The following is a 23748-nucleotide window of genomic DNA, read 5'->3' as shown; positions in this document are numbered from 1 at the left end:
ATATGATATCCATAATGTATCACTTTGCTTCTTGTTTAAATATTTATGGGGAAGACTCAGGGTGAGGCAAGGGGGTGATAAGGCTGACTGTAAAGTGAGAGAGGACATTGGACTCTTTCTGATGTCACTGCAGATGAGTCACATCTCCACATTAAGACTAGTCTTACAGTGGCTTATGAGCCTCCCCAGTTTAAAAGGAACATTTTGAAAATATTCTTAAAGCCTTTAAAGTGCCTGGAGAAGTTCAGGAGACAGCTTTTTATTATTATCATTATTTATTTATTTTTATTATTACTATTCAGCAGGGAATTGGACAGGTTCTCACCTGCTGGTTGTACCACCAGAAACACATGTTCCCTGATGGAATACCTGAAGCTCCCTAGAAGGGGAGGATTCAGGGAGTTTAAGCTGCTGGAAACTTCTCTTTTGAGGCAGATAAGAAACCCCTAAGTTTCATAGGGGAAAAAAACAAAACAAAACAAACAACACACACCTGAATGATTTGAGATTTCTCCCCATGGATTCACTACTACTTTGTTTACTTTTCCTTTGGATGCTTCAAGGAGGTTAACCTTGCTGGGGAATTTGTCCTCCCTCCCATGCACTGTGGTCCCTTTGCCTGAATGGCTCCATGTTGTTGCATCCACATGATAATTAACTGTGCCTTCAAAGAGTATTGAAGATAAGTAGTCTTCAAGCCTACTGCTTAATTACTTTAGTTTTGTCCCTTTGCTTCCCATCGCTGTGCAATCTGTATCACTCACTGGTATTGGAAAGAGATTCCTTAAGGTGTAGATGCCAAGTGGTTTAGGTTGTACTCTAAGATGGTTTTAGTAAAAATGTACAGTCAATTACACTTTCAGGAAGGCTAATAAATGAATGTACCTTTTCAGAAAGCACATTTATGTACAGAAAAACTCTTCATGGTTCTTTTTTTTTTTTTTTTAATTATTAAAACTTTCAATTTCCAGAAAATATAACCAAGTAGGAGACAAAGATTTTTTTGAGTGAAACTGCTAAATGGAGTGCCTGTTTTGTTTAAATACGTGCCTTGAAAAGCAATTTTCTTACATTTAGAAAAAAACAACAATGGGGGATAGAGTAATGAGATTGTGGAGTCTAGGTCTGTGTGCCCCTTCTGAGGAAAAGCAGGGTTATGGAAACCCTCCTAATGAGGTGAACATGTTCTAATGCACATTTGATTTTTTTTTTTTAATAGTCAAGCTATTATTGCAGACTACTTTAATAATTTGAAATGAGATGTGATTGTTTTCTGCCTGTTGGACTTCCCCCTGCAGTTCCAGCCACACCTTACTGCTTAAACTGTCCCATTTCTTGTAATGTGAGCAACATTCTAAAATAATAATAGCATGCAATATCCCACCCCAAAACACATACATTCTTTATGTATTCTAATGGGATATATGCACCTAAAGTGAAATTAACGTGTGTGCTGCTGTGGGTCCATGTACAGTCTCTGATGTTACAGAATGGAAATAATATGGTATTTAAAATGGAAATGGTGTGGTGATACATTTGCAGGTAACATTTGACTTTGTTATTTCCTAGGAGAATCTGGGTGCATTATGATGCCTCTAATGTATGTGTATTCTAATAGTAATGCATGCTACAGTGATAATCTCCTGTACCAAAACAAATAACACATACTAGAATACAGAACTCAAAATTTTTTATGGTTGTTAGGTAAAGCAATTTTCAAATTAGTTTTTAATGAGTTCTAATATTTTAATACAACACAAATTTTCAAGTTAGAGGTGCTTTTTTAGTTTTTCTTTTTGTTGTTGTTTTAGACAATAGGATACAATATTACTTCACGGGATAACATTTAATTAAAATATACTAATTTATGTATTTGTTTATTAGTTTTATCCCTAAAGCAGCAAAAACCTCTGTGTGATTTTTATGAAAAATGTAAATGAGGGCTTTGGCATCACTAATAAAGTGGAATTAGCATACATTTAAAAAATGGGTTGTTTCACTTTAATAACATTTATAGCGATAACTCTAAAGGTGCTGCTTTTGTCGGGAGTGCACTGAGCTTGCACTGAGGCAGGGGAGGATCAGATTTTGATGCTGTGGTTTATCTTCTCCTCAGAACAGCCCTGTGCTCCTGTTTGTTGCATCCTGGGCTTTGCCGTGGTGCACCACTGATTTACACTGCTGATTTACCCCATGGGTGGCAGCTTGGGGTGGTAGTGGGAATCTGGCTTGTTCAGGCCAGAGCTTTAGCTGAGGCAGGATCAGGCTGCTCTGGGAATAACCGTCCATTTTCCTAATTTCCTTTTTGGCTTTATTAGGTTTTACCTGATGAGGTCTTGTCAAAAAAAAAAAAAAGTTTCCTCTTATTACTTCAAGTGTATGAAGAGTTGCAAGGAGAAAGCCCAGCCAGTCCTGAGAGAGAGAAAATTTCCATTGGAGTTTATAGTAATTCTGTCTGAGAAAAGATTGTTAAGATCAGGCCTCAAATTTTTCTCCTGTGATATAATGTGTCACTGCAAGACAAACAGGGTTGCTGGCAATCTGCTACTGAGACTCTTTGTGTTTGTGTGGCTTTGTCGTTTTAATCATAAGTATTTTTACAAGACCCCATAGCTTGCTGTGGGCTCAATTCGTGGTGTCAGCAAGGGTTGTGCTCTGTGGGGACAGCTCCTGTGGGCCCAACCTGTGTGTCTGTGCTCAGAGAGGTGTGGACTGGGCTCCTGTGGGCTCCAGCTGAGTGGTTTGTGCTTCTGGGGGACTTTTTCTACCCATGTATCAGAAATTAAAATCAGCATCCCCTCTCTCCTTCTCTTGGGCCCTCATCTGTTCCTTATCTTGCTTACAGAAATAATAAAACTGAAATATAGGAAGGCAAATAGTTTCAGAAACATTTTGATGCTCAACATTGCTTTTGGCAACTGAAATACAAAAGCTCCTGTGGGGCCGTGTGGTGATGGCTGGTGGAGGGATTTCGGTAGCGGGAGCACCTGCCTCTCTGTGGGACATGGCCACCATGTCCTTCACGTGCACCTCCCGGGGGTTTGCAGGCCCCTGTCACCCTGAGCACACACCTTCCTGACAGAAAACTCTTCCCGAACCCACCCAGCTGCTTCCTCCCCATCCTTCCTCTGTCACTCATTTAGTTTCACACTTCTTCACTTCAGTGCCTGTGCCAGGGCTGTTTGCTAATGAGCTGCCCCAAAACACAAGGTCTTGGGGGAAAAAGGGTGAGTTTTGCACAGAGGCTGCTCGGGGCAGTGAGGGCAGTCAGAGGCCTCAGGGCCTGGCTCAAGGCACTGCTGAGGAGGGATGAGTTTGTGTGTGCTCTTGCGCAAGCCCAAGCCCTTCCCTTACCATCTCGGGAACAGTGACATGCCGGCTGAGGTGGCTCGTACCCTATTCACAGCAACTTTGAAGAAATTAACCCTGGTTTTTATTGTTAGCACTGTTTTCTCTTCTCTTCTCTTCTCTTCTCTTCTCTTCTCTTCTCTTCTCTTCTCTTCTCTTCTCTTCTCTTCTCTTCTCTTCTCTTCTCTTCTCTTCTCTTCTCTTCTCTTCTCTTCTCTTCTCTTTTCTCTCCCTTCCTCTCCCCAACCCCCCAAAAAAAAAGATTTTTTTTTTTTTCAATTATCCACGTCATCAAAATGTTTTAATGAGGAAATCCCGACTGCAGGAAGGTCAGGAGATGAAAAGCAGAGCTGATTTTAAAAATAACGCCCAGTTTTACTGTGCGGCCAACTCCCTGTGCTTTTTGAGATGAAAGGGAAAGGAAAGCTTCACAGCGTTTAAGCAATAAAAGTGCTACAAGGAAAAGCTCTTTCATATTCTTTAGCTGGCATAATGGGGTGATACGTATGGGGGAAAAAAGCAAACAATTTCTTCAAAGCAGTGGAGGATGTAAAATGTAACACAGGCAGAATCGATACTCACCAGATAGATGTATATATGTGTGACTTTGTTACGTATACCCATAAGCAGATGCAGGGCCTGATTCTTCAGGCATGTTATGCAAATCAGGGACTCTTTTATCATTAACAGTTGAGATAATCATAAATTGGACTGATTAAGCACATGGTTAAATCTGAGCAGGATTTAGTTCACATACTTATTCCGATGTTCCTATATAAGCCTATACTCCATCAGTGCAAAAACAAATTACCCTAATGTGACATTAATATCTATTTGCTACCATCTGAGATCTTTTAAAATGGTATTTAATTTCTTAATATTCTGAGACTTTTTTCCTTAAAAATTTCATGTATCATTAAAAAAAAAAGTCTAGTCTAAGTCACAAATGCATCCTTTTTCTCATGTATATTTGATACCAGGCTCCAGTCTAATCTGATAAAGTGCACTTTGCCTGTGGTGTCTTACAATAAGCTGGCTGCATTAGTGCCGGGAAAAATCAATACCGATTTATAATTTACCATCGCAAAAACCTATCACTTTTTATGACCCTCCATCCTGGCTCATTAATATTACATTAAAACACACACACACACACCACTGCAACAGGGCGAAATTGTAAGCTTGTCAGGTTTGCAGTCATAAAGAACGCTTTAATTGGTCTTAGTTTGGGAATTCAGCATTAGATTTTGTTTATTTGTTTGATTATATTTTTTTTAAATATTCCTGGCTTTTGATGGATTTAAAAAAATGCAACTTAGCAATATATTGATTTCTCATCCATTTGGTTTTCTTTCTCTCTCTCTCTCTCTCTCTCTCTCTCTTTCTCTCTCTTTCTCTCCATGAAGACATGGTTTTCAAACAATGACCATCTTCTTAAAACTTCAGCAAGGTTAGGTAAATCACACAGAGATGTTAACTGTTTGGACGTTATCATCTCCAATCAAGAGTGCAAAGTATAACTGGTTCTATCCACTGGTAACATATTTCTTTAACTCTCTTCATTGGATTTTTGTTTGTTGGCTTTTCAGCAGATTGTTTTTGGGCAATATATAGAAATCAAATCAGTGTATGCTATATTGCTTGTCTCTCTCATAAAATGCTTGCTTTTCATGAACTGGTAGGAGCAAAGTGAATCAGTTGTATGTTGTTGGCCCAGTCCTGTGGGGTGCCAATGGCCAAGTGCAGTGCACAGAGCACCAGGATCTCCAGCTGATGTCAGTGCACCTAATAACTTCCTCTCTCTGGTGTGCAGGAGGATGACACGGTCTGTGAGATGTAGAACCAATGGTGAATTCAATTTTTTCTTACATATTTTAGAAAAAACAAAACAACACAAAAATCATAACAAACCAAAACAATGCTTCACCCCCTGCAAAGAAAATTAAAACAGTTTCATACTCATATGTTTTTAGACTCCAGAACTCCCTATATCTAAATTCTTTCCAGATAATGTCAAAAATAATGATGTCAGTGTTTATATTGGCAATGGAAAGGTGTTCTTTATTTATTTCATACTATTCCCAGGGATTTTTTTTTTTCTTACTAATATCATGGAGATTTGATCCTAACAAGATGCTTTGCTCACTTTTCTTGCAGCATAAGAGGTTAAGGAATAAATAGGTAAATGGTGTGTTAACACAGAAATAAAAAAAAAAAAAATATTGGAAATTCAGTGTGTTCTCAAGTGTGCAGTAGATCCACACCATGCAGCAAGTACATGTCGTGATTGGGTTTTTAAAAGACGTTCGCCTCCCCACTGACTGACAGGGCCTATTGATTTTTTAGGTTTCTGCCGTCATCAGTTTTCAGCCTCGCAGCGGCCATATGTCGAGGTCAGGGCGCGCGGGGGCTCAGGCAGGCAGCCTTCGCCACAGCCAAAAGTGAAGGGCCGCTGAAAGAAAATCAATCATGTCATAAGTGGGAAGCATCAAAAATTTTCCCCCTGTATGGCCGAGGCCCATCAGGCTGTCTCCACTCCGCAGCGAAGGTTAGGCATCTGTCAAGCCGGGCTAGGTGAAAAGTATTAGAAATGCCAGTTAACCCATGGTACGGCACAGTGAAGCCGCACTTCCCCTGCCTTTGTTTGCCCGATGCGTGTGACAAGGTTAGCATTTTCACTTAATTTCTGAGACTAGATAGCCTTTCCCACCTTGGTTAATCTGCAGAATATACTGCGCTGGCTCAGTTTTGGTAACTGGTGCCAAAATGCACAGGAGTCAGGCTGGGCACAGGCACACGCATGTAAAAATTTCACGCATATGGCATGGATGTTTTACTTTCTTCTGGGAAGTCAGCGTGATCCTGTGTTCATAAGGTCCCCTAATGTGCTTCTGAAATGAAGCATCCCAGAGAGCAGAACATGCAAGTTTTCTTTTTTTCTTTTTTTTCTTACCCCCCCCCCTTTATTTTTTTATGATAAAATGATTTGCCCCTGCCCTGCACTGATTTGGATTTTGCTTGACTCTTGTTTCAGAATATCTTCACTGAATTGACAGTAAATATTTCCATTGTTCCACTAATTGGAGAAAATATATTTCATGCACTCTGTGAAAGTATACTGCTGTGCTGTATGATTTTAATCTTTCTCCTCCTTGTTCCATTTAAAATCCATACAATTAGATTGTGCAATTATGCTAAATAATCGATCTTCTGTATCTTGTTTGCCACTTACATGATGCCTCTTGCAGAGAGGAAAACATATCTGAGTATGTCCACTAAATTTGAAATACTGATTTGGTAATACACTGGGATATTTAAGATTATGTTGGCCATCTTTCAAGCTTTCTGATTGCTGATCATGTGCCCTGAGGAATATTGCACTAGGCTATGGATAATAGAGTGTGTGTGGATTTATTGTTAAGCAATTAGGCAAAAAGAAAAAACAAATTTATCAGTATGAGAACGGGAGCACAGCCTCATTATTTTCATTCTGGAGGAAAAGCAGTGCTAGTTTCAATAAAGGTAGATTTGCTCACTTAAGAAAAAAATACGATAAACTAAACCCACACAAACAAACATATTTTCCTGATTTGAGACCAGTTATCTATCTCATCTCCATGTGCCAGTCGTAGTGACTTCACTGAGCATCCCTCTTCCACGAGCGATGCTGGCGACTGAAACTCCTGAGGGCAGTCTTCCCGTGGGCGCTGGTCCATACACAGCAGGTGGTCCCAAGGTGACGGGACGGGGCTGTGAATCGGGCTGGATGCTGAGCTGCAGCTCGCCACTTCGGAGTTGTCTTCTGCTGCCTGACCCGAGATGTATACTTCCTAATAAATGTTTTAGCTCTCCACGCTCCAATGATTACACTCTCCATTGAATACAGATAAAAAGACAAAATGTTTCTTTAATCAGTACTGTGATGTGAGACCGTTAAGGTAATAGTGCTTGAAACTATTAGAATCTTGAAGATATTGACTGGCTTGCTTTTGGCATTGCAATTATAATTACATTTTTAGGCTGCATTATATGGTTTTATAGTAGTTATTCTAACACAGAAGGTTTCCCTGTCCAGAGTCCTAACTGGGGGGAGATACACAGAAGAAATTTTGCAGTCTGAGCTGTAGGTGTAGCTAGAAGATGACCTAATTGGGACTGATATAATTTGGTTTGAAAGTGTGCAAGGAAATCCAGGTCATCCCTCTGGAATCCACAGTGAAAAAGCATAGACAGATTTGAGAGGGAAAAAAGTGTTTGAAACCCTCCTCAAAGTGTATTTTAAGCTCTTGGAGCATTATGGGGAAGACTGGCTACAAAAATCGTCTTTTGTGAATTTAAGCCAGATAGGCTGCTTCTGGCCAAAGAAGTCTCCCCTCTGCAGGTGTATGGCCCTCCAGTCCCTCGGAAGAGAGAGGAGAAGTTCACCAGGCCTGCAGGTGCAGAGCACTCCAAATTTCGTCTGATAACACCAGTTATCCTGGCTCATGGGCGTAGAGAATTAAGTCTGGAAGAGACCAGGGGTGAGACATCTGACCTTCAGCTCAGACCCTTCCAGGGACAGTCACGGTTTCGCTCCCCCATCTGCCCCGAACCTAACCAGACTGTCTCTTAGGAGGACGTGCAGGTATTTCAGTGGTAGGTCAGCTGGACCCAGATGAGCTGGACCCCTCATGTGAATATACATTCGCAGTGACTCCAGCAGGGTCATTTCCACCAGTGTACACCAGTAGTGGCCACCTCCTTACCAGTAGCAATACACTAATGTGAGGAGAGGATCAGGCACAGAAAATCTTACTGCACTGAGTTACAGATATCTAATGTAGCAAACGTACCATGTTTGCTAGCTTTTAGTTGCTATTCAATTCCAGTTATTAAATAAAAAAGTGTAAGGATGACACCTAACATTTTAGAACTGATTTAGATTTGGTGCTGTGACCAGTGCTCTGGTCACACACTGTGCTTACAGCAGCGTTACAATCATGGCCACTTGCTGTCCTGGATGTTTGGATTTCTGGCTTTTCTAAGCAGAGCAAAGTTTCTTTTGTCACTGGAAGGCTGCACTGAGTGAGGACCATTCTTAGTGCTTCAACTGGAGTCTGATTCATGTGTAAGGAAGTAGTTGGCTCTTCAGCCCTGAGTTTCATTCCAGGCACAATATTTTCTTCCTAAGTGAGAATTAACATACTGAGATAACAGAAATCAAAAGCAGTGTCTCAAAGTCATCTGGTAGCACCAGCTATGGTTCCTGGAATCGATGCTGGGTCTGTATATGTGTGTGTGGGGTAGTGCATATGTGTGCATGTGCAAAACTTGCTATTTGCTGCAGGATTTTTTGTGCAGCCACAACTGTTTTTTCTGTGAGGGTCTTTATCCCCTACATAATTTCCTCCTGGGGGTTTGCTGGAGTCTGACTTTGAAGACAGATCGGTTAATATCTCTGCTGCTGTGCTTTGAAGATATGAAGCACCATGCAGTCATTATCATTACGATTAAGAGTGATCAGCTGGAGAACGTTTCTAAGGAGCAGGAACTGGTCCCTTCACTCTGACGTGGATGGGCTCCCTTTGCTGTCTGCTCTGCCTTTCACTTTCCTTCCTTTTAAATCATTAGTTTGCGGTATGGACCGGTGTGTGGGCTGTCTGCCTAACGGGCACAGGAGAAGACTAAGAGCCCCAGCTATTTAAACTCAAGATGCTCTTGTGCAGGAATTTACAGCATTTACCCAGGGTAGCTGTCAGGTCTGCAGCTCCTGCTCACCCAAATTGACCTTTTCATTTCTTTTATTTCTTTCGTAGCTGGTGTGTCGTATTGCAGCACTCTGCAGGAGCAGTGAGAATTAGCCCCCCTGAGAATTAACCCCCCTGGCCCAAACTCCCTGCAAATTTTGGAGCTCCCCCTCACTGCCCTTCTGCCAGGACTGTGGCTCCTCTGTGCCTGAGCAGCTTAGGCGTTAGTACTGTGGACACTCTCCCATCTTCTCAGCTCCCCTTTCCATTTCCTTTCTGTCTTCCACTTCTACTTCCTTTCCTCCTTTTTCCCTTTTCTCATTTTGCCTGCTCCAAACTGCGTTTCAGCCCTATTAAAACAATAAATTCTGATAGCTCCAAAGAAGCTGTTTAAGCTCTCTTGGGCCAAGAAAAAAAAAAAAAACCTTTTTAACAAAAAAAGTCCCTGCATACAGATTTACAAAATACATTTCACATCCATTATGGCCTTTTGGGTAAATAATGTTCATTTTTTTAAAAAAAGTCTTTATAATACATATTTTAAAAATGTTTTAAATATGATTTTTTATGGTAGACAATGATGGGTTCTGAAGAGCCATTACGATTTATCAGGGAAATCGCATACTTTTTTTTTTTTTTTTAAATTGTCTTTTAAATACACATTCTGGAGTTGTTGCAACTATGATGCATTTCTAGCAGAGGGGATTTATTTTCTGCAGTATTTCCTTTCTCCCCAACTAACATGTAAGAAATGAACATTTCTACATGCTCGTCTCTTTCTAAAACAGAATGTGATGGTCTGTTTAAACGGTCAAAGCTTGAAAACTCCACCTTTAGGGTGTAATATGCTTTTCTAAAATAGTCCATTATAAGGGACTGCTGATGTATAACTCTTTCCTGAGACAGCCTCCCCACAGTGCAAGACGTTAACCGTCTTGCAACAGCTTGGTACTACAGGTGATGTAAGAGGCAACATCTTATTATTTTTTGGACTATTGTTGGTGTTCATTGATCAGAAAGGCTGAGTAGGAACTTGTCTGCATTGACAAGTTATTCCCTTGTAACATAGGGTGTGAAAAAGGCCTAGAGAGCCACTGCAACATTATGTGGACACTTTTCCACAAGTAGGATGTTTTCCTGGGGTGCTCTTCCAGCCAGCTTCTTGAGGCACATGCAGACCCTCTTATTCTTGTACTCCAAAAGTCAGGACGATTCCTGAGGGTGACTGGAGAATGCCTAATCTCCAGCAACCTATGGCGAAGATCTAAGTAGGGATGGATTTATCATCTGACTGAAGCTGGTTCACTAGAAAGCATGATTTGAATGCAGACTCTAGGTGTTGCTTTCATTAGAGTCAGGAATGGGATTAGCTGAATGGAAACGTCCACGGGGAGTGGGGAGAGGAGAAAGCTTCTACTGTGTAAGATGTCCTCAATTACACAGATACCTTCCAGCCAGCACCACGCTCACCACCACATGTGAGAAGGGGTTGTACCTTTTCCAAATTTTGCTGGTGGAAAGAAGTAGCAATGCAAAGAAACTGGAGAAGGTGAAATATTTGTACTGTGATCATGTCTGGGACCCCAGTCGAGCACAGAAGCCCTGGTGTGCCAGATACTGTACAAGCAGGGAGCAGATGTGGCAGGTGTCCTGGCACTGGTGACTGCTGCATGTTCCAGCAGTGTCACTGGGGGACTGCAAACTGTAAGAGCAAGGCTCACAAAACATACAGGAAACCATGATCCATACAAGAATAATTCATGGGAAAAGCAAATTTTCTTAGTTTACAAGCAGCTATCTGTGAAATGAGATAATTGCCTATTATGTGATAGATCTGTGCAATAAAGCTAACGTTATGTGCATTTGAACAGTTAATAATTGGACTTACTGAAGACTGAGGTGTTTGTGGTATAATAGATAACTGGGTTAAAGGAAAGTTATTCTGAGAAGTAGACTAGTTTTTGTCTAGGATGTTGGATGTTTGCAAAGCTACAGAAAATTATTCTTCCTAAGGATAAGTATTAACAGATTAAATAGAACTGATGAGGAATTAAGTAAGGATGCATGCACCAAAATAGGAGGACAGAATATAAAGGTTAATTAAAAAATAGATATATTTTTGCAATCAGTGTAGAAGTGATTGCAAGACAACAGAATGACATCTGATATAATATGACAGCAGCATGTATGCCTGTTACCCTGCACTAACGCTGCAGTGAATTTCCAAAGAACGTGTTCATGGCCATTTCGGAAACAAAATGTGAAGATGAGGACGATGCAGGATGTGAGCTTTCAATGGAATCAATAAGGTGTTTCCTAAGTAAGGTTCTGTAAAGTTGTAGACATGCGTCAAACACTGCAAGGCTGGGAAAAGTCATCTCATTTTTAGAAAGCTAAACTGAATTGTTGTGCAGCACAGTGACTTACTTGGAAATACATTTCCAGGTGAATTGACATCAGATAATCTACAGTTCACAAACAGCTTATTTTAGTAGTTCCCTTTGACATGACGGGTCAAGAATGTGGAGCTCAAGCACTGGTTTTCACACTGGTCAGCTGAAAAATCAGTATATGTTGCATGATGTTCAATCTGAAGAGACGATGTAGCTTTGGAGGAGCCCAAAAGCTTGCATGATGCTCTTCTAATGCAGTTGGTCTTGAAAAGTTTCATCGTGGTTGCAAGTCTGGAGACTTGTCAATAGACGAGTGCTGTGGTGGTAACATCTAGTGGTTCTTCAGAGAACCACCTAATGGTCCCACAGAGGAGCATGCACGCGTATAGGCACGTAGGAAAACACGCAGAGAAGATACAGTGTGGTAATGAACGCTCAAAGGGGGCTCTCCTGGTAGGTGGGCACGTTAAGAGACAGCAGCTGGCAAACTTCCTCTGGTAACAGCCACAGAGTTTGCTCCGCAGCCCAGCACCCTGACCTCATCTTGGCGTCAGCCCAATCCCACCCAGCCCGAGCAGGATGCGGTTGGCCCCAGCTCCCGACCCTTAAGGTGGAAGCGAAGCCTGGCAGCCCGCTAGTGGCAGCGCAGGGGCCAAGGTTGGGTGCGCCAACAGGTTTCCCCTGCACTGGGGTTGACTTATGGTGTTCCTCTCCGAGCCTCAGAAAACCCAGTTTTCTTTCAGGCCGTGCCAGCTCTGATCGCCAGGGCTGTGGGATTCATTTTAACTGGTAGCAGGGGACGTAAAGGGAGGGGGCATGGCACCTCTGTGAGGCCTTATGATCTGCGGTGGGGTTTCTCATGGTACATTCCTGCACCCCCAAATGCCTCCCACCAGGGAAGAACAACCCGGATTTCACCAGCTGAGTTCTTGCTTCCTGTGGGATCTCTGAGGAAAGTAGCAGTCAAACCCTGTAGCTTTTTATGTACCTTTCAGAGTTTCCATCATGAAAGTAACTTCCTAAAACACTGCGCATATCATCATAAGTGACCAGGGCAGCTGAAATGCAGCGCAACCACGCACTGAAAGATTTCTTATGAGACACCCTATGCTTGCAGAATAAACTATCACAATACTACATACGACAGGTAATAAATAATTGTGCCAGTGACCTTGAAAATGAATATTGTTTGTTATTCCTGTAAACAAACTGAGTTTCCTTTCCTTATTATATTTTGTATGGTAATTTGGCATAAACACTCCTTTTCACATAATTTCCCCAGTTGACTTTTGTCTCCTTGGCAATTTCCGGCTTTAATAAAGAAAACCTAATTAAGAAGGAGCTGTTGATTGGTTTGCTAGTGTAATTAACACAGGTGATGCTAATGAGTTTCAATGAAACCAATGGTTTATAGGGAAAAATAAACAGAGTTGTGCTGCATATGGTGTGAGTGATATCTGCACTTTGGGAAGATATTATTGTGATTTTCAAGCCTCATGTGAGTGGTTTGCGAATGTGGGAGGGAGAGATAAAATGTTTTATAAGATTCATTAGTGGTGTTAGACCAAGTTGAATAAGCTTCACAGCTTGGGTATATTAAAAATCTGTTTTTTTTTTGACCTCAGTAATAGCATGCAAAGTTTTATATTTCTGAGGAAAGGAAGAAACATTAACTTTTTCCTGTTTTGTCCATGTTAAATCTGCAGCGTGATCGATGTGGTGTGCAGTGGGTCCTGGCGCTGGGGGCTGAGTGGGCCGCCAGCCTCCTGAGAGTGGGGGGTGTGTGGGGGTCACCCTACTTTTCCCGCTTTCTGCCTACTCCCTGTGCAAAATAGAAAGGCCGGTATAGAGCTGTACAAGGTGCTTGTGTTGTCTGTGATTTCCTTGTTGTTACCTCAGGCAGTTCTCTGTATTTTTTTTCTTGACTATGGGAGCAGGATTTTGCCCTGTATATTTAAGTCAACAGAAGATGTGAAATCTTCGGTAGTGTGGGAAAGTGCAGTGCGAGATTCAGAATTTCTGCTAGAAATACAAACACTGTAACGTCGTGCTGATACCGCTTCTGTGCTGCAGTTTCTTTAGGAAGAACCGCTTATTTTTGTAATAATACTGACAGCATTTTATAGTTATTCTGTATTTTTAAGAGGCATTTGTTGATTCCTAATTTACATAGCTTTCGTTCTGCAAGGCAAAATGGTTGTGTCTTATATTTTAAGGATGTGCTCTCTTGCTTGTTCCTATCCTTTCTGTACATCTCCCTTTTATTTGTTTTTTCTTTTTTCTTTTCATTTTCGACTCATTTTTCATCATGATGGAGTTAATTCTTTTTTTCAGCTTGTGCTACACTTTGTCTTGTCTATTGCTATGTGACAGAAAAGCCAGAGACATTCCATGTCTGGCAGTACACCTCCAGGGACATCTTTTGAACTCTCATAATTTGTATTTATTGCCACCCACTTTGTAAGTTCACAGTTTAATTTGCCAGCAGTGGCAGTGTTAGGCCGACACAGTAAAACAAGATAACGTTAAAATGTCAGAACGAGAGGGGGCATGAATGATGCATTACCCACTGCTAGAACTTGCACTTGTCATGCCTTTCCACCAAAGTGATGTTAACTACCTTTTGAGAGCCTTATCTGACTGGTATTACTCAGAAATAGGATCATTAGTTCACTGCTCTGATTAGAAGGTTGCTATGGTTGATTAACTCTTCTGGAACTGGGATCACGGTGGGAACATAACATGAATCACACTGGATTATGCATCTAGAACTAATTTTATAATTATTTTTTGCATTTTTTTATAGCTGTTTACACGTGTATTTCCTTAATTCAATCCTGGGCTGGCAGAACTGAGGGTAGATGGAAAAATCTAAATACATTTTAATGGAAACGTTCAAGGTAGATTTCAGTTGACCTGTTTCTCCTTCAGCACAGCATGTTAACAGTGACCTGTTATGCAAATTACTATAAAATCAGGAAAAAATTGATGTGGTTTCTAGAGTTGCATAGATAGTGTTAGTTAAAACCTCAGTAGAGAGTGACAGCCAAAATCAGTTTCTTGTGTCGGGTGCAGAAGGATGGGTTGCTTACCAGTATTGTGGCTCTGTGGAAAAGCCCACTAGGGTGAGCATAAGGGGATCCCTCTAAAAGGGACATCGTGGGGACCATCTGACAGCTGGTGCTGGTTTTGCTGTGTTTCTAAAATGCTTCCTTGTGGAAACTTTGCTGAATTTGAAAAATGAGTGGAAAATAATGCACTGCAAAAAGGTCTTTTTTTTTTTTTTTTGTAAATTGTTGTAGCAATATCCCCATAACCAATGTAGGAGTTCATTTCTGAATGTTGTTCCTTTGGCTCCTTCACTGTAGGGGCTCCTTGCCCATTATGACTCCAGGTACCTTAATGGACAACTAACATTAGTGTTATGCTAAAAAAAAAAATAAAATCCTTGTGATGTGGACATTAGCAAAGGTGCATTAGCAAGAGTAATGTCTCCTAGCCCAGAAAGTACATGTGCACAAGATAGCTCTTTATAATTTCAGTGCTTCCTCCTATACGCAAACAGTTTTCTGTATTGGCATATCTGATGCAGGCAATTTCAGACTGAGTTCAGGCAGCACACCTGAAGACCTGACTTAAATACCTAATCCTCTCCTGATTTCATGCAAAATGGCTCTGATCCAATAGTCTTCGTAGTCGAGGAGAGCTGGATCAGGTCCTAAAAGATGAAGGGCCAAGATGGATACAATTTAATTGAGTGAGTAGCACGACTGATTCCTACAGTTACATATCCAAGTAAAACAAGGAGGCTTTGGACGAAAAATTAGCTGAAAAATGTGGTTTGAAAAATACAATGACGCTGTTGACAGTGACTTTGGAGAGTGGATTTTTGGCTGCTGAAGAGGAGATTTTGCTTTAATGATACGAAATAAAGATGCCTCTGTACCAGAAACATGTTTTAATGAAGGCTTTTTGAGGCAGAACTTAGTTGCCTTCTGGGGGGGGGGGGGGATGGACATACTAGAGATAAGTCCAAATTTTACATCCCTTACTCAGTTCTTCCTCAGACAGTGATGAAAGAATTACTCAGACTTCAGCCATGACTTCATGGGGACTGTTCACAAGAGGACAGTTCTCAGAACTGGTTCACTGGTTATAGTTGGCATTTTCATAGACAGGGATCCACCACCATCCCCTTGCTGGGTTTAAAAGGCAACCTTTAGATAAACCAGCAATTGCTGGTTCATTTCTGGCTACGTTAAAGTCAACCACCGTGTAAATCAATGTGTCTGCAAAGCAGTTGGTGTTCTGCAGGGCTTGTCTTACTAAGAGTTGAAAAACCAATTTAACTCCTACCTGTTGCTAAAACAAGCCCCAAGAGTACACAGACACAATTCAGGAGTGGTGCAGCATGTAGATTTGTAACAGTTGCATGAAGAGTAGGGATGGAGTATGGTTTGCTTTTCCAATCCTGGCACTTTTGGTATTGAGGGTGGTGGTGTGGTAGGGTGCTGCAATCCTTTTTGTGGATTGCACTTAAATAAGAGTATCCATACCAGCGCGCTTTTTTTTTTTTGTGTGTGGAACTAAGTCCATAGTATGCAGTTTAGAAGTCTGGTATTTTAAAAATAACTTGTTTAATATAATAGATTCTCTTCGGCTTTAAAAAAATATCCAGGCTGCCTTTTGGAAATGGTATAGTATCTAAAAGACCTTTATTTTTATTAAAAATCTAAATGACTTTCTGCATGATAATGTTACATTTTTGGATCTGTTTTAAATAAGCATTGAGAAAAGGCTGTAAGGGCAGAGCTGATGTCTTAGGCTTACAAGAAAGACCTGAAATCTTTGCTTCTCATGGCAGAAGATTCTTCAGGGATCAGAAGATCCGTCTGTCCTTGCAAAACAATTATTACACCTGAATTACCACGCTGCTCAGCAGCCCCTTTCTCCGAGCTGCCTTCTTGCTGCACTTCCTGCATTGCCGAAGTATTCTCATGTCTCGTGTCATGTGAGAAAGAAAGAGAACAAAAAAGAAAGTATCACCAATTTTTGCCTACCTTTTTTTGCTGTGAGCCAAGGCTTTTGCAGCACCATTAGGATGTAGATTATCATATTTAAAACCTGTGATGACACCATTGTACCCATCTGAATGATTAATCTGCTCATTAAAAGAGTGCCGATGGGCTAGTCTAATTGGAACATGGATCTTCTTAAAGGACGTTGCAGGGTCGGGAATAGGAAATATTACTCATAACATAAAGTAGGGATTAATTATGCTACTAAATACTACTGTGTGAAATTTACATATGGGTCTGGTCATTGGCGAGGGGTTAGGAAAAGTGTAAGCACCCCATTTTTATAACCTTAAAAACGTAGGTGGTACGTTCGTGGCAAATCTTAACCCCTTGCTATTTCAAAGGTAAGAACAGCTCAGATGCCATGGGAGGGGCAGGAACACAGCTTCATACCAATTAATCACCACTGCTTAAATCACAATGTTTTTTCCATGTGCGGATCGCAGCGATACCTTTGGTACCAGCGGTGGTTTCTGTGTGGGTGCCTGCAAAACGCAGAGGGAGGACTGCGTTATCAGAGGGCATGACAGTGGAGTGCTGGGGGGCAGTGGGGCACAGGGGACGTGTGCGTCCCCCCTTGGATTGCTTTCTGGAACTGCACTGGCAGTGTGAGTGCTTTGGCCGCAGCCCTAGCTTGGAAGCGGGATTAATCATTTGATTGCAGGAAACAGGCGTTGTTGCTCCAGTCTGTGATGGTAAATTTTGCTGCTTCTTGAGTAGTTTTTGGCAGCTGCGTTAGGCAGCATTATTCAGTTGCACGGTTGGCTTTTACTGTGTACGTCTGTCTCTCCGTTGCTGCTGTTGGGAGGCTGCTTTAGCTGTGATTTAGCTCTGCTTTTCCTGAACCATCTTTGGCCAATGCTCTTTATTGGTGACTCTAAACCCTTATGGCAATGTGGGCTGTCTGCTCTTTCGGCATCAGCAGGTGTCTTTATCCTGTCATTGCACTGTCAAGGTGACCTTACTGGCAGTCTGGGCAGAGGTCTGGGAATCGGTGGGGTTTGTGCAGTTTGCAAGCTGGGAAAAGAAAGTGAGAGTATCACAGATGAACCACCTGTTACTTTGGTTTTAATCTAAAATCCACCTGGGATATTTTGATGGATTTTGTCCCCTCTGTAGAGTGATGAGCTATTTTATTGAGATTTTACAGGTGAGATGAAACCCTTTCTTCAAAGAGGTCTGTATTTAAGCCAGTACCCTTTACCAGATCTCACGTTGCCCGAATCCCTGGGCAGTTCCCTATCCACCAGATCTTCCCCTTCGAGTATTAATCGACACTGAAGCTAATCCGTCAGAAATCACTTTTTTTCCAAGTTATTTCCTAAACCTAACAGGATCACCCTTTCTCTAATGAATATTTTGAGGACATTTTATGCATCCTAAAAAAGGAGGAAACCAATATGATTTGTGCCCTTAGTGAAAAGTCCCTTGAATTTAAAGGAATAATTCCCCTAAAGTTTGCTTTAAACCACTTTATAGAACTCTAAAGAATCTGAGGATTACCCATTACAGAAAGAATTCTATAATTATCTTTCTTTCCTAGCCAATTTAAACCATGATATCTTAATGTCCTGTAAGAGTTAAAGACCCAGCAAACCCTTTTGCAGAGAGGAAATTTCACTGAAATTCAAGGGGGTCTATTTGGCAGGGGTGGTGGTCCATATATTTGGGAAATTTGGATTTGTATGTAGCTAAATGTATAAGCATCTCTGTGATTCATTACTCCAGTATCTGGTCACTGCATAAACACCCAGTGGCTTATACTTGTAGTGATGAAACCCAGGATTACTTTCCCAGTTTTACAGCTGGAGGAAATGAAGCAGGGCAGGGCTTGAATCACTTGTGCGAGGTTACAGATGAGTTTGTAGCAGAGCTGTGAAAAGTGAATCTGGCTATTGAGCATCTCTGTGTATTTGGTGAGCCGCTTTCCCTCTAGAGCTACGCAAGTGTTTAAGTGTTTTGTTGGATTGGGGCCTGGATGCTTTTAGGTTTGTTTTGAGAGCTGTTGTTTATTTTAAAGCACTTTCCCCTGCTAATTTACAGTTCTGTTCTTGAGATCCGCTATGGAAAGTCCTACCTTATGGAAAGGGCTTCTGTATGTCAGAAGACAATGAAAGACCTTCGGGAGCCACTCTCTGATAAAAGCTCTTGAGGACGGAGGGAAGGAACAGGTCACTTGTCAATCAGCATGGTAGATTGTCCCTTAAAATGGTTCTCCCCCATACCCAGACAGTCCGGGGGCTGGTTCTGACCAAAGATGCAGCCTGTGGAGGCAGGGGTCCAGCTAGCTAACCAGATGGCCAGGATTCACTGAGCATGCTTGTGGTGCAAAGCCTCTGGCAGCCCACCAGTGATTATATATAGCAATTTGCTTAGGGGATGGAGATGGGGGAATACCAAGTTTTTCACTGGCCATCAGAGAGGGAGCTGTTAAAAATTTTGGCTTCGTAATTGCATTTGGCCTCCCTAGTGGTGGAAGCTGCGATCCCTATGGAAGCTATTTTCAGTTTTTATTTTTATTTTCAATAGAAGAGCCATTAGAAGGAAACCATGAGAGTTTTTCTTTAAAAATAGTCTGTTGGGATGTTGTAAGTGATGGTTGGCAAAATGATCCTTGTATGCAGGATTCTTCTGTAAGTAATGAGATCACTTGGATCAGCATGGGAAAATGGGATAATCCACTTCTATAGTAACTGAAAGCTCTGATGCAAAGCATGAGTGAGCTTGTGAAATATGTCACTGTATGTTTAGCCGCTGTTGCCTATAATAACCTTGTGCTTGGTTCCTAATAGTTGTAAAGAGTAAAGCAATGCTAAAAACAAGTGTTTCTGACACATTTGTCAGTGTTTCAGTGAACCCTGATGCTATATGTCATTGACTTGCAGCTACAGACAAAGAAAATCTTTTCTTTTTTTCCTCTTTCTTCCTTCCTTCCCATTTTTTCTTTTATTTCTTTTTTCCCCTCTTCTTAATAATGACTGTGTGAGATAGAGGCTGCATTTATTGATGGGCTATGTTGTTGACAATGTTGTTTACATATTTGGAGTGACGCCGCCCCTCAAGCTGCTACAAGCTTATCAAATCACTTTAACTAACTCCCATGCTACCATCAACATTAGTCCAAATCTGTCACAACTGGCAACCTTCAGTGTTTGTTTGAAAAGATGGTTAACAGGTTTGAGCACCATCAGAATTGCAAGGCATAAGCAAATAAGATTATTACGCGCGGAGTGTATTGTTAGATGCGCTAAATGGATGTATCACATAGGCCATGTATTAAACTCTTTGAATGTTTTATTAATAATGACACTCCCCTGTGCTTTTTCGTTTCCATGAAAATGGTTTTCAAGTTTTCTCTCTAGTCGCTTACTTTCTGAGTGGATAGATATGCACATATATGTGGATATTAGAAATAACTAAGGCATTTTTTTCATTGTAAAGGAAAATCTCCAGTTTTTCTTCACTATGAAGACAAGAGTCTCAGAGGAGAAAAGGGATAAAATTATACACAAGTTAGGCTAGGGTTAAATAAAAAAAGGTGTATCCTTGACAAGGACCCAATTTAAAGCAAAAAGTTTAACTCCCATACTGCACTAACCCAGACAAAACAGTTTCCGTGGCCTTTGTGTGACGTGGAAGGTGAACATAGAGCATCTTCTGTGATATTGCCCTCTCTGGCTTACAAACTGTATTAAGTTACGTGAATGGAGAAAGTTTTGAAACAGGCCTTAGAGTTTGACATAATATCTCGCAGTTGGAACCGGTGCTTATTACAGTGAATACTTTTTTTCATGTCCATAAAAGCGATTGGGTGACTGTTAGCGAAGCCGTGATATTGGCAGTCTGTGCCTTGACCTGGGATCTGATACTCTTCCCAGGGGTTCTTGCTTAGGAATGCTTATGGCAGCAATGCTGCTAATCCCGTATCAAGAAGCAAAATACCGCTGGCTTTTGTCTCGATGTTAATCAAAAAGTAGTCTGAAGGGCTAGGTGGTCTGTCTTGTCCCAGAATGGTGGGGAAGTCATCTGTCATCGTATTGAAAACGCCAGCAACATGAAGGTGATCTGAACTCCGTGTGATGTGGGCGTCATCCCATAGCTGATCCCTGAATTTAAAGGTGTGGCAAAGCGACCGGTGCTGCAAATTAGAGCCATCCAATTTGCATGGATTAACGAGGGAAGGTCGTAGCCTGGTGACCGGTCAGGGGTGCCCCTAGGGATTGAAGGAAAACTTTGATTCTTCCTTTTTTTCCTTTCCATGAAGTAATCGTGCTGTTCTATTGTAAAAAGAGCTCTGTTACTTATAAAGGAAAGCTTGTCATTTAAATTCATCCAAGTTAGGACACCACTGAGCACTGTCAGATGTCAATCACAATACAGCAGGGAAATGTTTTTCAACAGATTTCTACCTTCATTTTTCCGTAACACAGAGTGGTAGCATAAAGGAGGTCTCTGAATGTACTTCTTAGGGTTAGATTTTATTTTTTATCTGCAAAGGACAGTTTTTGAAGGTATGTAGTAAAGAATCATGGTCATTTCTGTGACAGAGAGGGAGGAGAGTGAGGTGAACGTTGTTTATAATATCTTTTCCATTTGGGGATGTTAGTGGAAGGATTTTTGTGTGTGCTGAAGCCGACATTCTTTCCCAATGCAATTGTGTATTGTGTCTCCTCGGCAGAAGTCGCTTTGAAATATTTTGGCTGAAGCTTTGGGGTCTGTTCTTTTCACCAAACCTCTTTCACCTCTGTGCTGCTGTCCTACATTTTTGTCCAAGCCTCGTGGAGATTGAATGTTCGCCCTACCTGACATCTGCTCAGGAATGAGATTTTGTACTCTGGCCAGTTCTGGCAGAAGCATCAATTTGATGCCCTTGTCATCGGTTTCGTAGGGAAGCTGGGGACTGCATGATTTTTAGCACTGAGCTCCAGTGACCTGCCAAGCTTCCTGCTGGGGTATTTGGGAGTGCTGGGCTGGCCAAGGATTTGGGAGATGGGAAAAGAGTGATTCCTTTTTTCTCCTCTTCTCTTTATTTCTGTAAATGCTCAGTAATCTTATTTCAATCTGACTTCTCAATATCTGTAATCATAGAAAATCACAATAATATTAAAGAGAAAAGTCTCTCTTTGAGCTGCCGCATTCTCTACAAACTATTATCATAGTTTGCTATGCCTGCTGTTCTTGAAGATCGTGGTTTGTCTGTCGGCTACTGTGTAGGTCAGGGCTTTTTCTCTTGGAAGTGACATAAGACCACGCTGGCATTTGCCCCTAGGAATGAGAGAGGAGGACTGTGTCCATACGGCTCCCAGTCATGTTAAGCAAAGAACAGATGCTGGACTTGTGAGCAGCTTGGTGGCTGAAGACCAACTACAGGGGAGCTTCTGGCAGCTACTGGGGCCACCAGTGCCAGTAGGCGTCACTACTGTCAGTCAATGGCGATTTCTGCAGAGCACCGTCATTCACTGGTCGGCACTTCTTGCTCCGAGAGCCGCTAAGTGAAACACCTTCCTGGCAAGGAGTAAATAAAGAGATGTGCATAAACGTAACTCACTGTTTAAAATATTATTGCAAGCATATGTGTTTTTTTAAATTAGCATTTTCTTAACCCAGCTGATTCTTTCCAGATCCTGCCTAAGTCCTTTTTTTTTTTTTTGGCCTTAAGTAAACCTATGTGTTTATTTAGATATGGAAGGATTTTAGGCTTGCAAGACTTGGGATCAACCATGCATTGATCTAAACATTTACTGAGTAGCAGGCAGTTGGACACAGAATACCCTGAGAAAATGATGTTTAATCATGTGGAAAATTTTGCCATTTGCATCAGCACAATGATACATAGATAAGTGTACTTTCAGTTCCTCAAACAAAATAAATGCTGTAACTAAATGCTTTATGAAGTTGAACATCATATTGTACACAACTTCACTGTGAGGCCATTAGAAAAAACACTGTGAAAATCCCCTATTATGCAAAAAGGTGCATGCAATATTTCCTGAGTAAAATGAGATACAGTAAGAGGTATAACTTCATCACTCTTTCTTTCTTTCCATTAGCTTTTTGTTTACAGAAATTAGGTGAAGTACCCAAGCATAAATCTGCTTGGAATCGAGATGGCACTTGGGATCAACAGTACATGTAAGTGGCTATCTTGAGTCAATGAGCCCATTCACCTGTTCAAACTTATGAGCATAAAGACCAGCATGTCTTAATTGCACTGCACCTTGCTGAATGTGTGTCCAACATTACAATTTTCTCCCCCTGCTATCCAGCCTGGTGCAACCCAAGCTTTTTCACAGCTTTTTGTGCTGGGCTGGTAGCTCTTAATGGATTTTATTTCAGGTTCCAGCTTCTAAAAGAAAAATTTATGAAGAGTTGAGGTGTCACAAATGTATACCACAATGGGAGCTTGGGAACGCTGGGAAGAGATTTGCTTTCCCAGCGTATCTTTGTGGGGCAAATTCAGCTCCATGGAGAAAACCTGCTTTGACACTGTCAGAGAAAAGTGCTGTCTTTATTTTAAATAAAGTGTTGAATCAGTGTTAGGAAGAGTAGTATTGAGTCATAAAAACTAATTATCACTGTTCAAAACATTCTCAAATACACTTAAGTGGAGGTTTGTTGCATAAACATACAATTAAAGAAAGAATTTGTGATGGATGCAGAAATACGCAGCTCACAGACTTACTGTTTACTGGTGCAGTTAACAGATGGGTAGGCCAACTGATCCACAGATGTGCAGCTTATAAATATAAACTAACGTCTTACTAGTGATGTATATCTGCAAGTGGCAACAAATTACTTTCTCTTTAACTCTTGGCTGTATGGTGAAGTAGACTTTGACAACAGAACCATCTTTAGAGCTGGTGGATAACGATTAACAAAATACATTGCTCTCCCTAAATCTTGGGGTACGCTGTTGTGAAGTAGTGGTAGGACCAGTCTTTAAAAAGTGCTTTTTTTTTTTTTGGCAGGGCATGTCCAAATACAGTATTCTAAAGCATATCTCAGGTATTTTGACTCCTAACAAGGACCACAACACTTTGTTGCCTTGGTTTTCTTTGAGAAGATGAGAGCAGTGGAACAGGAGGGGAAAGCTGAGTCTTTCCATGATCCAAAATACTTCTTTTTTCAGTTAATAAACCCCTGTTCATCTACAAACCCAGTGCGCTGATGAAAAGACAGAGTTAAGGGGATGGGGGGTGGGGC

The 23748-nt window shown here is 41.3% G+C and overlaps 1 protein-coding gene across 18 annotated transcripts in view; it reads left to right on the top strand.

Annotated features, from left to right (window-relative positions):
* The window catches only part of EBF1 (EBF transcription factor 1), a 312571-nt gene that overhangs the window by 75573 nt on the left and 213250 nt on the right, over positions 1 to 23748 (top strand). Inside the window, exon 1 of one of the 18 annotated variants that reach the window (XM_040573769.1) lies at positions 12933 to 12965. The exons of the other annotated variants lie outside the window; for them this stretch is intronic. Within the exon in view, the coding sequence (XP_040429703.1) occupies positions 12964 to 12965 (2 nt within the window). The 5' untranslated portion in view covers positions 12933 to 12963. Of the gene's footprint in view, positions 1 to 12932; positions 12966 to 23748 lie in introns of those variants that run through there. 18 annotated transcript variants of the gene reach the window in all.

The sequence above is a fragment of the Cygnus olor genome, chromosome 14 (genome assembly GCF_009769625.2).
Source record: "Cygnus olor isolate bCygOlo1 chromosome 14, bCygOlo1.pri.v2, whole genome shotgun sequence".
Taxonomy (NCBI): domain Eukaryota; kingdom Metazoa; phylum Chordata; class Aves; order Anseriformes; family Anatidae; genus Cygnus; species Cygnus olor.
The sequence above is the reverse complement of the archived record's forward strand: the minus strand, read 5'-3'. Positions and strand labels throughout refer to the sequence as shown.